Here is a 16,386-nt window from a genome sequence, read left to right as displayed (position 1 = left end):
AATATACCTCAATGCTAATATTCTAAGAACTCAAAAGAATGTATGAAGACTAAATTAAAAACATATTATCAATTACTTTTGTTATTCACATGCAAAATTTTTACTACCTGTAAGATACGTATTAAATATTCATTTTGAGAATTAATAATATTGGCACTAGATGGTGCTATCCCGTCAGGTAAGTCTACTCCTTTAAAAACAACATTTGATCCTTCTGATTGCCGTAAAAGAATGGCTTCTTTTTCAAGATGATCTATCTGGAAAGACAGAGTTCAGAAATGAGAAACACATCTCTTACACCCAAAGACAAATTTAAAAGCAGTAACTTATACTTCGTACAGAATTATTTTTAAAAAGGAACTGTATGAATGCCCTACCAGGCATTAATTAAATTATACTTTCAAATTCTATTTAGAAACCTAGGCATAGACTTAGAATTTTTGCATTCTTTTTTATTATAAAAGTAGTTATTTCCCACTTAATTAAGAAAACTCCAAAAAGGAGTTTTCTTATTGTTGAATTAATTTAAGAGGCATTTTCTCAGTGATTTTAAAAAAATTAAAAGTTTCATATTAAGCCTATGTTCATAATGCTTAGCATTTTCTATTATTTAAGAAAATTTTTACCTTTAAATTTGCTTTTGCCAACTGCTGAGAATAATTTATAGCCTCCTTCCGAGATTCCCTGAGCTCCTGTCTTAATTCTTCATTCCTTCCAGTAAGTTGATCAACTTGGGCTTTCAAATGCAGATTTGCATCAAAGATTCCTTCTGCATTCTTTGATTCTATAGCCTAACATATTTAGATTATATTGAAGAAATGTGAAGCAAAATACTGAAATCATCATTTAAAAAATTACCCTTAAATAAAATTCACATTTAAGCATTTTACTGTTCCCACTGCCAGGTATAACAAAATATGCTAAATCCATTTATTTAGGAACCTAAATTTACAAAACTCTAGATTAACTTACATACGCTTTACCAAGCATAGTAATTACCTCATTAAAACAATTAACAAACATTTACCTAATTTTAGTAGACTGGTAGACTGGAAAAGCTGGAAGGGAATAAGAGGACTAGGGTTCAAATCCTAACCAATCTCTTACTAGCTCAGCAGTGAATTAAATTCTTTATACCTTACTTTCCTTATCTCTAAAGAGGTAATGTTAGATCTGTCTGCTTCACAAAGTTTTTATACAGTCAAGATGAGATAACTTATATGCAAATACTTTGAAACTATGCAACACCTGTATTTAAAGCACGAGCAAAAGAATAAAATAGTTACTACATTTAATTAAATGACTTTTTATTGCCTCCTCTCCACACAGTTGAAGCACAGATGATAAAAATGCAAAGTATGGTAACAGAGTATTATCTAAGAGTGTTGGATAAACAAAAATAACATGTCAAATAGTAAAATATTTTCCAAGAGGCTTCACTGGTCCTAATTCTCCAACAATGGCACACATAAATACACATATACCCCATACACATCTATACAGTACATACATATAAATATATTTGCATTTTAAAGAAACTAGGGGCGCCTGGGTGGCTCAGTTGGTTAAGCATCTGACACTTGATTTCGGCTCAGGTCATGATCTTACGATTCAGGATAAATTTGAGATAAATTTAAAAAAATAAACTTAAAAGAATAAACTTTTTAAGATATTTAAGATAAACTTAAAAAAATAAAAATAAAAAAATAAACTATACACAACAAAACTGCTAATTGCAAAGTAAAGCTTCACAAAGGAAGGCAGAAGACAAGGAAGATTAAGATGAGTAAAACCAAGTGCAATCTCCTGCTCAGGAGGGTGATCCAGAGTTTAACTTGCGGGAGTAGTTTTATAAAAGCAAGCCTTTATCCCAAGGAGATCAGAGAAGACCTTATAGAAATAAGTTAATACTAATTCAAAAGGTATACCAGGAAGACAGAAGTAGGTGCAAGGAGGTATTGTGACAGACGACAAGGCAGTCTAGTTAACTGTCTTGCTGACAAATAGCACCATGTTGTCTACATGGCCTTTTAGTAAAATGAGGTCAACATAGATGGTAATTAGAGGCACTGAAGAATATCCTGTGGCTATAGAAAGTGACATAAGTACATAATGCAGAGATATCTAACATATCACTGATTCTGAAGATTTCTTACAGCAGGTAAGATCATGTGAATTGCACAGAGGGCATACCAATCAGAAAAAAGAATGACAACCCAGGATAGAAGCAGATGAAATCTCTGGAAGTAGGGGTCCTGAGAAGACCAGAAGCTGCCAACTGAAATAGACGAAATTAGAATTTCCTGGGCCATTTGCTCTGTTTGTACTTGGTTACTAAGTAGAGCTTCCCTCAGAAAACAGTTTGATCTTAGGGGCGCCTAGGTGGCTCACTCAGTTGAGCGTCCAACTCTTGATTTCAGCTCAGGTCACGATCTTGGGGTTTGTGAATTCAAGGTCTGAAATGGACGCTGCACTGGCAGAGGAATTCTGTCCTAATCCCTCTCTTTCTGCCCCTCCCCTGCTCAAACGCTTTCATTCTCTCTAAAAATAAGTAAATGAACATTAAAAAGATCATGACCTAAGCTGAAATTTAGAGTTGGACACTTAATCAAGTGAAACACACAGACACCCCTTAAATATTAAGAATTTAAAATGTATATTTTATTCAAGTCTATGTAACATTCATTAATACTGTAGAATTCTCCAATCTCTACGTACTAAATATAACTAGCTTATTATCTGATAGCTAACATTATTCCTGTAGCAATGTGTAAGCACTGGAATATTTAAAATGTTCTTACTACATTCTATTATACTTCTAAGTTTGTGGTATAAGGTCCCAAAAGCCCCATGCTTAACAAGTTAATACAAAAAACAACTATTTAAAGGTTCTGGAGATAAACAAAGGCAAATAGATTTTGAAGAGGACTTAAAACTTGGAAGACAGAACCAATGAAAAGTGAATATTCCTTTTTTTTGGGGGGAAGGGGATGGTGTGGGGTGGGCAGGCTTCGTTGTAGTGACCTGTGATCTTTCTGGCTGAGAAAACCAGAGATGGAGCCCAAAGTCATAGGAAAGTGAGATGGGAATTCCAGAAAGAAAATAACCAGCCAAAGGGAACTCCAAATTCTGTTTAAAAAGTCTGACAAGTCTCAGGCTGATGTTTGAAACAAAAATGGAGACGATAGAGGAAAATATCAGTGAACTTTGACCTTGGCCACAGCAACTTCTTACTCAATAGGTATCTGGAGGCAAGGGAAGCAAAAGCAAAAATGAACTATTGGGACCTCATCAAAATAAAAAGTTTCTACACAGCGAAGGAAACAATCAGCAAAAGTAAACAGCAACCAACGGAATGGGAGAAGATATTTGCAAATGACATATCATATAAAAGGTTAGTATCCAAAATCCAAAGAGTTAGTTACCAAACTCAACACCCAAAAACAAATTCTTCACCCCAGTAAAGAAATGGGCAAAAGACATAGAGACACTTTTCCAAAGAAGACATCCAGATGGCTAACAGACACATGAAAAAATGTTCAATATCACTCATTAGGGAAATACATATTAAAATCACAATGAGATACCACCTCACACCAGTCAGAATGGCTAAAATTAACAACTCAGGCAATAATAGATGCTGGTTGGGGCGCCTGGGTGGCACAGTCGGTTAAGCGTCCGACTTCAGCCAGGTCACGATCTCGCGGTCCGTGAGTTCGAGCCCCGCGTCGGGCTCTGGGCTGATGGCTCAGAGCCTATTTCCGATTCTGTGTCTCCCTCTCTCTCTGCCCCTCCCCCGCTCATGCTCTGTCTCTCTCTGTCCCAAAAATAAATAAACGTTGAAAAAAAAAATTTTTTTTAAATAAAAAAAAATAAATAAATTCTGAATAATAGATGCTGGTGAGGATGCGGAGAAAGAGGATCTCTTTTGCACTGCTGGTGGGAATGCAAACAGGTGCAGCCACTCTGCACAACAGTATGCAGGTTCCTCAAAAAATTAAAAATAGAACTACCCTACAGCCCAGCACTACTAGATATATATCCAAGGGATACAGGTGTGCTGTTTTGAAGGGGCACATGCACCCCAATGTTTATAGCAGCACTACTGACAATAGCCAAAGCATGGAAAGAGCCCAAATGTCCATCGATGGATGAATGGATAAAGAAGATGTGGTGTGTATATATATGTGTATGTATGTATATATATATATATATATACATATATACATACATATACGTATATATACATACACACACACACATATATACGTATATATACATACATACATATACACACAATGGAGTATTACTCGGCAATCAAAAAGAATGGAATCTTGCCATTTGCAAACAATGTAGATGGAACTAAAGGCTATTATGCTAAGTGAAATAACTCAGAGAAAAACAAATACCGTATGACTTCACTCATGGAATTAAATATATAAAACAGATGAACATAAGGGAAGAGGGCAAAAATAATATAAAAACAGGGAGAGGGACAAAATATATAAGAGACTCTTAAATACAAAGAACAAACTGAGGGTTGCTGAAGGGGCTGCAGGAGAGGGGGATGGGCTAAATGGGTAAGGGGTATTAAAGAAGACACCCGTTGAAATGAGTACTGGGTGTTATACATAGGGGATGAATCACTGGAATCTACTCCTGAAATCATTTTTGCACTATATGCTAACTAACTTGGATGTAAATTAAAAGTAAATAAGTAAATAAATTTTTAAAAAAAGATACATAGCAATCACCCAATCAGAAGATACATAATTAGAAGAAAAAAATGAACAAAGCCTCAAAAACCTATGAGACAATATCAAAAGGTCTAATGTGTCACTGGAGTCCCAGAGACAATGGGGCAGAAAAAATATTGTAGAAATAAAGCGGAAAACTTTCCAATTGTGACAAATGGCATAAGTAAACAGATTCAAGAAGCTCAGCAAACCCCAAACATACACATACGTACATAGATATATGTGCACACTCACATACCTACCCACATACCAAGGCACATTATAGTAAAACTAGTGTAAACCAAATAAAAGAGGAAATTTTCAAAGCAACCTGAGAAAAACCACATGTAACAAACAGGAGAATAATGACTCTAATTACCATAAATATCTCATCATAAACTATGAAGACTGGAGAACAGTGGAACAACATCTTAAAAATACGAAACAACAAAACAGAACTAACATGAAAAAACTTACGTTAACTAGTCTTTCAAGACTAGGAATAATTAGAGATGTTTCCCCTTTAACATCAGGATCTTTCTGCATTTCTTTAATAGCTTGCAATATTTCTTTCATACCTTCTTCCAGTTGCTTATTTTCTTCAACTAATTCTTTTACTAAAAGGACATATTTTTCTCATTCAGTGACTACCTTCTTCACAGTTTATGCTATTCTATACAAATAACAAATATTTCATATACAGAAAAAAATACCCATTTGGAAATACAAATGTAAATAAATGTAAAAAAATTTTTAACTAAAATCCAATGCGTGAATAGTTGAGCTAAATGATATACCTTATTAAATTACATGCACATATATATAAACATATACATATTTATATTTCATAGTTGAAAGAAAGAAATCATGAACATACTTTGCCTTCACTTTATTAAAAATCTTTTAAATTTGTTTTTCTCACTTAACTTTTATTGGACAACAAAAAAACTGACTTATTTGTCATTACAAAAAATTCAGATTAATAACTTTCTCTGACAACAAATACAGCAAGGCAAACCAAACAGATGAATGAGACTGAAGTCTATGTATTATGGAGATAATAAAGGTTAAAAACAGACTAGAAAACAGAGAATGTATTAAGATCCTTTTAGATCCATGGTTTTCAGTATAGGATAAATAAGTACCGAAAAATAAGAGATAATAGTAACTCACATTTATTCTGATATTTGGTTATTACTGTTCTACCTCTTTCTAAATCTCTTTCCTTTTCAATTAGTTCTCTTGAAAGAAATTCATTCTGTAAAGAACATAAAGAATAAAATTTATTTATTTATTTTTTACAAACTATCCCAATAGTTTATAGTTTCCAAGTTAAGAAAATTTGATCAGCTGAGGTGTAACACACAAGAAACAAGCTATAGAAACCTAGCAGCAGTAATAAAAATAAAATCTGAAAGGTAAAACAGATGGTGATCCCCGCCCCTACAACAAAAGGGAGAAAAATATAATGGAAGTTTTTGTCTTTAGTACCACAATCTACTCTTTTAATGGTCTGTCTTTATACTACCTGTTCTGTCTGGCTTCTATGACGTTCAAGCTCTATTTCTGCATTTCTATTCTGTGCTTCCTTGATCAATAAATCCTGTGCTAGCACTTCATTCTAAAGAAATAATAAATTAGGCAAGTCAATGATTTCATATCAAACTTACTGCATTTTTAGATTTTTTTTTTCAACGTTTATTTATTTTTGGGATAGAGAGAGACAGAGCATGAACGGGGGAGGGGCAGAGAGAGAGGGAGACACAGAATCGGAAACAGGCTCCAGGCTCCGAGCCATCAGCCCAGAACCTGACGCGGGGCTCGAACTCACGGACCGCGAGATCGTGACCTGGCTGAAGTCGGACGCTTAACCGACTGCGCCACCCAGGCGCCCCGCATTTTTAGATTTTTTAAAAACAGAATGTGTGTGCATAAATTAGTGTTATATGCAAACAAAAAATTCTTATTATAATTATTATTTTATAGAACTTTGTTAGAGAAGCCATTAAAAAGGCATTAATAAAAAAATGATCCCAGGAATGTAATTTGGAGGAAAGCTCACCTGAGATCTAAGAAATACTAGTTCTCTCCGTAACTATTCTATAAGATTTTCAAGTGGATCTATCTGAGGTGATTTTGATTGTGCAGTAATAGGCACAGGATCTGGAAGATTAACTTCAAGTTCACTTTTCAAAACCTCTGTCTGTAAAGGTACTTCACTCTTTCTTATACCTTCTTTCAAACTGGCATCAGCATATTTTATATGGGTATGAACCCGTTCATCTTCTGCTGTTGCTACTTGTGATTTTTCCATGTCAGCCCTATTATCATGAATTTGTTCACAAAATATCACAGATTTTTGCCTAAGTGATAACTTCTCCATCAAGTCAGAAGCTGTTGATAGGGCTTGTAAAGATGAACCGTTTTGTGTGAAACTAGTTTTCTCAAGTACCTGATGGCTTCTAGACACATTCTTCATGGAGTTGTCAGAAAGAGAGTATAAGTAGTCATCTATTTCTTCATGGCTCTTCCTACCAAAGGTAATGACTAATGATTCTAGATTTCTTAAAGACTGTAGACATGGTGCTTTAAAAATCTCCTTTATTGTAATCATTTCTGGAGGTGAATTATTATCTTTTACTTGTACAGATGAAGAATGTTTAGTTAAAGAGACCAAAGGATCCACTTCACTTTCTACACTATGTTGAATTTCAGATAACATTCTTGATAATGATCCTATGGTGACATTCTCTTCTGGCCCATTCTGATATAACTGTGGAATACTGAATGAAGGTCTCCTATGCAGCAGCTCTATTTTATCTGAACTCATAATCTATACTCAGAGTAAATAAGGTCTCATTAATCAATCTTTGGATTAACAGGTTATTTAAATTTTAAAAAATATCATTTTATTTTTTATTTAACAACTACAAAAAGATGCAATGTCCAAAATAAAATATGGGAGGCAGAAATGAAAGCACTGATAATAACATTTTTCTTCGTTCTCTTTGCCATAACAACACTTTATACTGTTTACCTTTAATTGTGTTTCACTTATATTTTTGAGGCTTGTAAAATCGAATTTCCTTTGTCTTACTCTATTTTCTTGAGAAAAGTTTTCAGTTAGGTTTAGGTCCTCAATGGTTAATCCTACACATAAAAGAATTAACAAATTAGAAACATAAAAGAGTTCTCCATTATCCCAATCCTTTAATTCTTAAAAAGTAAAATCAAGTTCTAACTCAAATAAAAGAATTATTTCCAAAATCCTTGATCCACATGTAGCCTATACAACTTTCTAATCTAGCTTATTTCTTTTAATTCTTCTTTTTAAGTTTATTTATTTTGTGAGAGAGTGTGTGCCAGTGGGGAAGGGGCAGAGAGACAGGCAGAGAGAATCCCAAGCAGTCCCCAAGCTGTCAGTGCAGAGCTCAAGAACTGTGGGACTCTATCTCAAGAACTGTGTGATCATGACCTGAGCCGAGATCAAGAGTCAGACCCTTAACCAACTCCGCCACCCAGGCACCCCCACAGCTCACTTTTAATATTAATAATATGAGAAACTAATATGACTTTTAGCTTCTCTATCATTCTTTACCTATTCTATATTAAAGTGTTTGTTAATAACTGCTAAAATAGTTTAATGACATATAAAATAGCTAAGAACCATGAATGAGTAAGCTAGTTAATATGTTAATAAATTATGGAGTTTTTCCTTTTAGAAATTTTTTGATATAGAGACCATGATGCTAAAAAAATCGAAACAAACCAAAACCAAACCAAACCAACCAATGAAAAAACCCTCTGTTATTCAGATACTTGTGGACTTGGGTGAAGTTAAAAAAAAATTCCTTCTCTATGGTCTGAAAAAAAGGCAATGCGATGGCTATTAGAAAACTAAACCAATTATTCTCCTGATATCAAGTAAGATAAAAAAGTTAATTTTTATTCAATAAAACATTACTTAAAAAGAATAATCTGCAAAAAGTTTTCAATGCATTGCTCTTAAGGAAAGGAAAAAATATTAACAGCCACATATATTAATGTAGAAATTACTATATTCTATTATTGATCACAATGTATTGGAATTGCCTAGAAATTAACACACCAACTGTGAAGTTTTCAAAAGGTGATGATTCTAAAGTTTTCTTTTCACTTATTTTCTGTTTATTTATTTATTTTTCTGTTTTTACCTGTTTCAGATTTAGGATAGAAACTAATGATACTCAAATACTTATCATCAGGCCATTATTTCATTTCATTTATTAAACTTGTAGAAGACCCATGTTAATATTTCTAAAATACAGAAGATTTCAGCTCCAGACAATTCATTTTCCAATGATTCTTTTAAAGATTTGGAATATATCTACAAATATAGATTTGGATATACCTGAAGTTGCAGCTCTTTTTCCTCTTTCTTGAGCCATTTGGCGAATTTTTTTTTTCAGATCAAGTCGTTCTTCCTCTAGACTTTCAATCTACAAAGTACAAATTATTAGTATTTCTTTTTAGTTCAACCAGAAAATAACTAACTGACCATCACACTTGCCTCTTTCAAAAGAATCTGGTTTTCAGCTCTGTACTGCTGTTGCTTTAAGCTTTTGCTATTTCTAAATTCAGTTAAATCAATCATTGTCTTCGGTTCAAGGCCTAAAATAGAAAGCAATACAATTAAAACCTTATCAACAATCAAATGAACTATAAAAACTTCCTATAGCAATTGGTTATCATCAAGCAAATGATTATCACTTATTTAGCCAGTATCACTAGAGAATGGGGTACTTTTTGTGCAAGAATTTCCAGATATTTGAACTATAACCTTACAAGTCAATATTTTATCACAATTATTAATGGAAATCCTGACAATATATTTCAGGATCAGTCTTCTTCTCCACGTTAGGTTATCATGAAAGTCCTAGAATGTGTTAATTCAGAACAAAAGCTTTGGAATAAAACAGACTTGCACTCAATTCTCACTGTCAATTATTAACTAAGTTGTAGGAATAATACTATATTTATTTTTTTGGCTTGTTGTCAAGGGTATAAAAAATTAACCCATATAACATACTTAGTCCAATGCCTGGCACACAGTAGTCATTATTAATATCAATATAAATTACATTATCATTACTAGTCTGATGTCCCCAGCGTGCCTAACTTTCTATTATGGAGTAGACATGAAGATTGTCTCAAGCAGCAGGCTTTCAAATACAGACAATCTGGTGTTTGTGACAGCTGTCCAATTGGCTCAGTCATCTTTAGCGACCTCTAGTTTAAAGTTGGCTGTGATCTGAAGCTGATCAGAAGGCTAACCTGGGTTACTGGCATGATTCTGGGTCATACTTACATACATTTTACAAATAAATCATCTTTATAAATATTTGCTTTTCCTTCCTCTAGAGAATAGTTTTCCCAGATGATCATTTTAACTCTAAGAAAGCATTAACTGGGATTTACCAAGTATAATGAAATCAATATTTCGGTTTTTATTTTCATTTCAAAGTAGCAATTTAGATTGCACTGTCATAATTTAACATTCAAATGAAAAATACTCATTAATGAACTATTTACTGAAATCAATAAACTTTCAAGCCAAATTTACCAATTACTTCTTAGAATCAATAGTAACCTTAAAATACTAGACCAAAGTAAAAATTAAGCAGCATAAATATAAAAGTCAAGTACTTAACCAGTACTTCTAAATGTCCTCATGAATTTACCCGAACAAGAGCACTTTGCAAACTAACATGGGTCATACAGATGGGGGGTGGTTAACTTCTAACGTGTGGTATTAACTTAGTAGACTTTCAATTTTTAAACAAGCAATTATTAATGAAGAGATCCAGAATGAATAAAACCCTGCTCCAGGTCTGACCACCCACCATCCCAACCCCATTTAATCCTCAACCCCACTTCAATCAGAGCAGCTCCACTTTTGTTTTAAATATTTTTAGAGGATTGATTTGGGAAAAGAAAAAAAAAAAAAAACTACACTCACCTATTTTAAAGTAATACTGAATAAACAAGAAGGAAAACAAAAAAGTGACTTGACAATTAGGGTTGATCAAACTATGGACTGAAAAGATGACTCACCCATGCGCTCCCTAAGTGCCTCATTTTCATCGAGGAAATCATTGATCTTCAACTCAAGTTTATTGATTTCCTTCGTCAATACTTCAATCTCTCGATCTCTTATTTTAATCTGGTTTTTACAATTCTTTATTTCAATAACAGCATCTTCTAAACCATATATTCCCTGAAAAATATCCAATCTAATTTAAGTATAACATGGTTTATTTGAATAAATTATCAAATTCATGAATTTATTTTCTTATTAAGTCTAAGAAGTACACATATATGTAAGGTTTGTGTCATAAAATGCTTTTTATTGTTCTTTCAAAAACCAAATCCAGCAATAATGATGGAAAATGGAACAGCTGAAACTTCCCAGTATAGCATCCTAATAACAAAGTGACTCAGAAAATGACATATAAAACCCATAACAAAATGTAGGAAAGGAATAATAAACCAGTGACACTATTAGAATACGTAAGCCATTAGATGCCTGTTTTAGTGGTAATTAGATTTAAAAATACCAAAAGTACAGAGTAAGCACTGTGCCGGCACAGTAGGCAGCAAAACTGTCCCTGAAATAACTTTTATCAAATAAACCAATGGTGTCACATCTAGACAAAAAAACTAAACTTGCTGCCTCACCAAAGCTGCTTATCTGGGCAAAATGTTTTGATCAAATGATTAGAAAACAGTTCTCTTGCTGAAAAGTAAATGCTACTCAAAAGTTTGAGTAAGAGAACCTTGAACACAAAGCACTTCTGAAGGCTTTTAAAGGAACACAGTATACAGCATAGAGCAGTCTCACTGTAAGTGGCAAGAATATTGTAAGCTCCTTGATGGACAAGATAAAAATACATACCGATTCATAATCTTTTAATCGCTTTAGAGTCTCAACTAGTTCTTTATCCTTTTCCCTAGCATCAGCCTCAGCCAGTTCAGCTGTTCTCTCAGCCTCTTTAGTTTTCTCTTCTAACATTTGAACCTTTGACTGAATTTTCATATAATGAGTCTGTTGGGAAAGAGTTGAAGCACCTACAGGGGGAAAAAAGAATTCATGAATTAATAGAATTGAATTGACTACTTCTTCCTTTAAATCCTTGATTCCAATACGGGAAGCAGGAAAAGAGGTGTGTCACTAAAGACAAATCCCTTTAATATTAATTTATAATTTTATATCTTTAAAATAAAATTTGTTTTTATTTTCATGATAAAACAAGTTAAAAAGTTCAATAAAATCTTAGCTGAAAGGTTATGGATTATAAAAGACTGTAAAACACTGTTTTCAAAGAATGATCACTGTGGCAAAAACCATGAGCTATCTGTTCCTACTGTTGAACCTTTGTCCACTGCCTTAGAGCTTTGCAATTTTAGTTAGACACACAGCCATTTGAAATACAGACTAAATTTCCTCTTATACCCCAACAGCTAGATGTGGTTGTGTGACTAACGGGATACAAGTAAACAAGCCATATGTGTATTTCAGGAACTGTTTTTAAAGGAGACGATTGAATGCCTCTTCCTTCCTTCCTTCCTGCTATCTGGAATATGGTATTAAGTCTGGAACTCAAACACTCAGAACATGAAATGGATACTACATGTTAGGATAGGCAGAACAACAAGTAACAGGGTGCCCAATACCCAATATTTGAACAGGTATCATACCAACCCCAAACTAGTTGCTTCAACTTTGTTTACATCATGGAAGAATATATTTCTGTCCTGTTTAAAACACTATTACATTTGATGTTTTTCTGCCACTTGCAGCTAAACTTCATAGCTACAAAATCTCCACCTAGATTTCCCTACCAAACTGTTGCTTGAGGTAAATATTGTATTCCTATGATCAACACAAATCATTCTTATCCATGAGCACCCACTGATTTGGAGCACATACTTAAAAGTAAGTGGTACTGGATTTGTGTGGGAGATCACGTATGTTTGTAAGAAACGAGCCCTGCTCTCTGGAGTAAAAAGCCTAGATGGAGAATGTAACAGAGGCTGACTCCTCCCCAGTATCTATTCTTCCTTCTTCCACATGGCTCTCCACAACATACTTACCTGACTAACCTTCAGTGTGTGTCATATGCCTCCTGCTCTGCCTCCCATACCTTGCAGTTTGGGATATGGATAGGAGGGGAAAGGTCCACATTGGATGAAACAGATGGGGGCAATACCCTGGACTGCCTAATTCTACATCATTACACAAGGAGAAAAATAAACTTCTGTCTTGATTTTGCCACCATTTACCAAATCTCTATTTCTAATAGCTAAACCTAATGCTGGCCAATGAAAACCTCAGTCAATTTACAAATTCACTTCAGGTATACAGTATATATTAGTAGACACACCTTCTGTGACTTTAGGGGTCATATGACTGTGGACTGACTGAAATGTCATTAGGTAAGACCTGTTTCTTATTTGATAGCAGAGATCAACTGCCTCTTTTTCTCCTGGTGGCTGGAATATGAAAAACCCATGGTATCAGTCACCCTTTTAAAGCAGTTTGAACTACTGTCAAAGTATAATTCTAATAAATACATAATACACACACACATAGAAATAAGTATAACAAATGGGCTTTGTTGTTGGCTCAACAATCATATTACATTTCCCTAGTCTGTTCACTCTTCCAGATAGCCATTATATACCTTCTCTTTTCTTCTCTCCTCAAACTGCTAACACATCTTCCCCAATCCTAACTTGCTTGAGAAAAGAGAAGCAATCAATACAGTTCCACCTGTTCCCACCATCAGGTCATCTACACAGTTACCTGCTTCTGTATCTACACACTCCACCTTCCTTCCTGTTATTATGGATGAGTTCTCTGTGCTCCTAAGGCCAACTACCCCACTAGAACGCTAGCTCCCATCCCAATGCCTTCGCAAGGATATTGCTCCAGAAGTTCTCTCTCTCCTGCTTCATCAATGCATCAATTTTTTTTCTTTAGTGGATCTTTCCTTTAATCTAGAAGCATGATTGTTTCTTCCATTTTAAGAAGAAAAAACACTTTTCCTCATGCAAGTTACTATTCCATTTTTCTCCTTCCCTTCATACAAAGTCTTCAAAAGAGTTTCCATACTGTTTTATTTCATCTCTACCTACTTTCTCTTAAACCAAAAATGACCACTGCTAAATCCACTAGTCAATTTTCAGTGCTCCTCATGACTTATCCGCAGGATTGGATATAGCTCTGAACACAGTTGCTTACTCTCTTCCTTGCTGACTTTCCTCATGTGGTTTTCAGGACTCCACACATTCCTGATTTTCCCCTATCTCTAAGCCTCCTTCGGTTGCTCCCTTTCATCTCCCTAGCCTCTAACTAAAAGCATCCTCGGGCTCAATCTTTGTTATTTTTCTTAACATTTGTTCCTTTGATGATTTCAGCCAGCTTCATGACTCCAACTACCATTTTTACACATATGGTTCCCAAATTTATATGTTGAGCCTGAGACTGTTGTCCTCCATCTCGACTTCTATAAATACAAGTGCCTATTTAATACTTTCAGTCGGCTGTCTGATAAGCATCTCAAACTTAACATGTCTTATTTAACTAAGTACCTGATCATTTCTGAACCTGCTGGAAACCCAGCCCTAAGCAGGTTTGCCTACTTCTTTTTTTTTTTTTTTTTAATTTTTTTTTTTCAACGTTTATTTATTTTTGGGACAGAGAGAGACAGAGCATGAACGGGGGAGGGGCAGAGAGAGAGGGAGACACAGAATCGGAAACAGGCTCCAGGCTCTGAGCCATCAGCCCAGAGCCCGATGCGGGGCTCGAACTCACGGACCGTGAGATCGTGACCTGGCTGAAGTCGGACGCTTAACCGACTGCGCCACCCAGGCGCCCCCCTACTTCTGTCCTTAACACCCCTATGGTCTATTGCAGATACAGCATGGATCAAATTATATCACTCCCATCTTCAGAAACTTTCTTTGGTGCTTCTTCTCACTTAAAATAAAAGTCAAAGTCCTTATAGTGAACTGTAAGTCCCCATATGACATGGTCCCTGGTTACCTCTCTGATTTCATCACCTATTACCCCACTTGCCCACTGGTCCAGCCACAAAGGCTTCTTTGTTGTTCTTCAACATGCTCGGTACACTCCTACTTCAGTGCCTTTACACTCATTCCCATTGTTTAGGGATATCTGCCTGGATTACTACCTCACTTGCTGTGTTTGTTCAAGTATCTCCTCAATGAGGCTTTTGCCTCACTATCTAAATTACAACATACAGGGGCACCTGGGTGGATCAGTGTGTTGAGCCTCCAACTCCCAGGGTCATGAGATCGAGCCCCATGTAGTTCTTCACACTGAGACCTCTCCCTCTGTCCCTCTCCCCCACTCACACACTCTCTGTCCCAAAAAAAACAAAAAACAAAAAACAAAAAAACAAAAAAAAATGTAAAAAAAGTTACAACCACAACTCCAACCACCACCACCACCACCACCATTATTTCACTTACACACATACACACTCCCTAGCTATTTCCCTTTGTGTTTTATTTTTTTATCTTCAGCAACTATGTTAAATCCATCATGAATTTATCATGAATAGTTTGCATTAATGTGCCCTGGTATAACTATGGCATGTAGTGCTGTGGAAACAGAAGACCATTGATGTTGCATGTGCTTCTACTTAGATGTATAAGGCAAAGCAGTATGACCCAGGGTAGGGAGAAGAAAATAAGACATTAAATTGGGTAAGGTTAATTCAAATGTTGATGAGTCAAAGAACTTCTGAAAACTATCTACAATGCTGCTACATGCATCACAATTTTAATCTCTTCTATTCTTTGTTAATTATAAAAAAAGGGGATAAATAAGTATAATTAATTATATCACCATTTTTCATTTCTTCATGTAACTAATCTGGTAATAAATGTTAATGCAATTTTCATCAGGGAAAAATTACTGAAAATATCTCCATCACTTAAAAATTTAAACACTAGCAATATATGTAAAGTAGTAATAACATACTGTACAATTTTTTGAAATTATGATAAAATTCAAAAAGAAAAATCAATAATACATATAATGACAAGACATAATAAAAATACTTGTAAAATTGGATGGTACATAAAATAACTTTATATACTTATTCAACATTGAATTACCTTTGTTTCTTTGAAGCTCATTTTTCAAATCTTCAATAATGAAAGTATTTTTTTCCATTTCTTTTGTATATTGTTCCACTTGCTCAGTGAGCATTTTAATTTGACTATCTCGTTCTTGTATACCCTATAAAATATTTTTGAATAATGAATGTTATTTCTTCATGAATGTTAACCTAGATTTTAAAAGTAAGGAAAAAAGTAGGTCTTGTGTTTTTTTCAACAAGACTATAGAATATATTTTTTATGGAATCAAATTATGTCTTCTACTATTTTGTAGACCCTCAACTGCACTACACAATGTTAGGTACACTGCTGTCACTGTAACACAGATGGATATAATGGCTAACATCCCGGCAAAGGGAGTTCCAGAACTTTCTAATATTAATGGCTTCATAGGACTTTCAGGCTACCATTCCTCATGACCCATCCATTACCATCTTTTACCTTACAGTGCTTCATTCAA

The 16,386-nt window shown here is 34.6% G+C and overlaps 1 protein-coding gene across 9 annotated transcripts in view; it reads right to left on the bottom strand.

Annotated features, from left to right (window-relative positions):
• CEP290 (centrosomal protein 290) overlaps positions 1 to 16,386 on the bottom strand; it is a 99,506-nt gene that overhangs the window by 67,621 nt on the left and 15,499 nt on the right. For all 9 annotated transcript variants that reach the window (XR_005795396.1, XR_005795395.1, XM_040491270.1 and 6 more), the window contains 10 exons: positions 15,924 to 16,047; positions 11,671 to 11,843; positions 10,830 to 10,992; positions 9,286 to 9,386; positions 9,127 to 9,214; positions 7,774 to 7,886; positions 5,910 to 5,994; positions 5,214 to 5,353; positions 627 to 791; positions 108 to 257 (listed from right to left, as the gene is read on the bottom strand). Coding sequence is in view for 7 of the 9 variants with exons in the window: in XM_040491270.1 (XP_040347204.1) it covers positions 108 to 257; positions 627 to 791; positions 5,214 to 5,353; positions 5,910 to 5,994; positions 7,774 to 7,886; positions 9,127 to 9,214; positions 9,286 to 9,386; positions 10,830 to 10,992; positions 11,671 to 11,843; positions 15,924 to 16,047 (1,302 nt within the window). In the remaining 2 variants the exon portion in view is untranslated. The remainder of the gene's footprint in view (positions 1 to 107; positions 258 to 626; positions 792 to 5,213; positions 5,354 to 5,909; positions 5,995 to 7,773; positions 7,887 to 9,126; positions 9,215 to 9,285; positions 9,387 to 10,829; positions 10,993 to 11,670; positions 11,844 to 15,923; positions 16,048 to 16,386) is intronic.

The sequence above is a fragment of the Herpailurus yagouaroundi genome, unplaced genomic scaffold (assembly GCF_014898765.1).
Source record: "Herpailurus yagouaroundi ecotype Mexico unplaced genomic scaffold, PumYag 182, whole genome shotgun sequence".
Classification (NCBI taxonomy): domain Eukaryota; kingdom Metazoa; phylum Chordata; class Mammalia; order Carnivora; family Felidae; genus Herpailurus; species Herpailurus yagouaroundi.
This window is presented reverse-complemented; position numbering and strand designations above follow the sequence as displayed.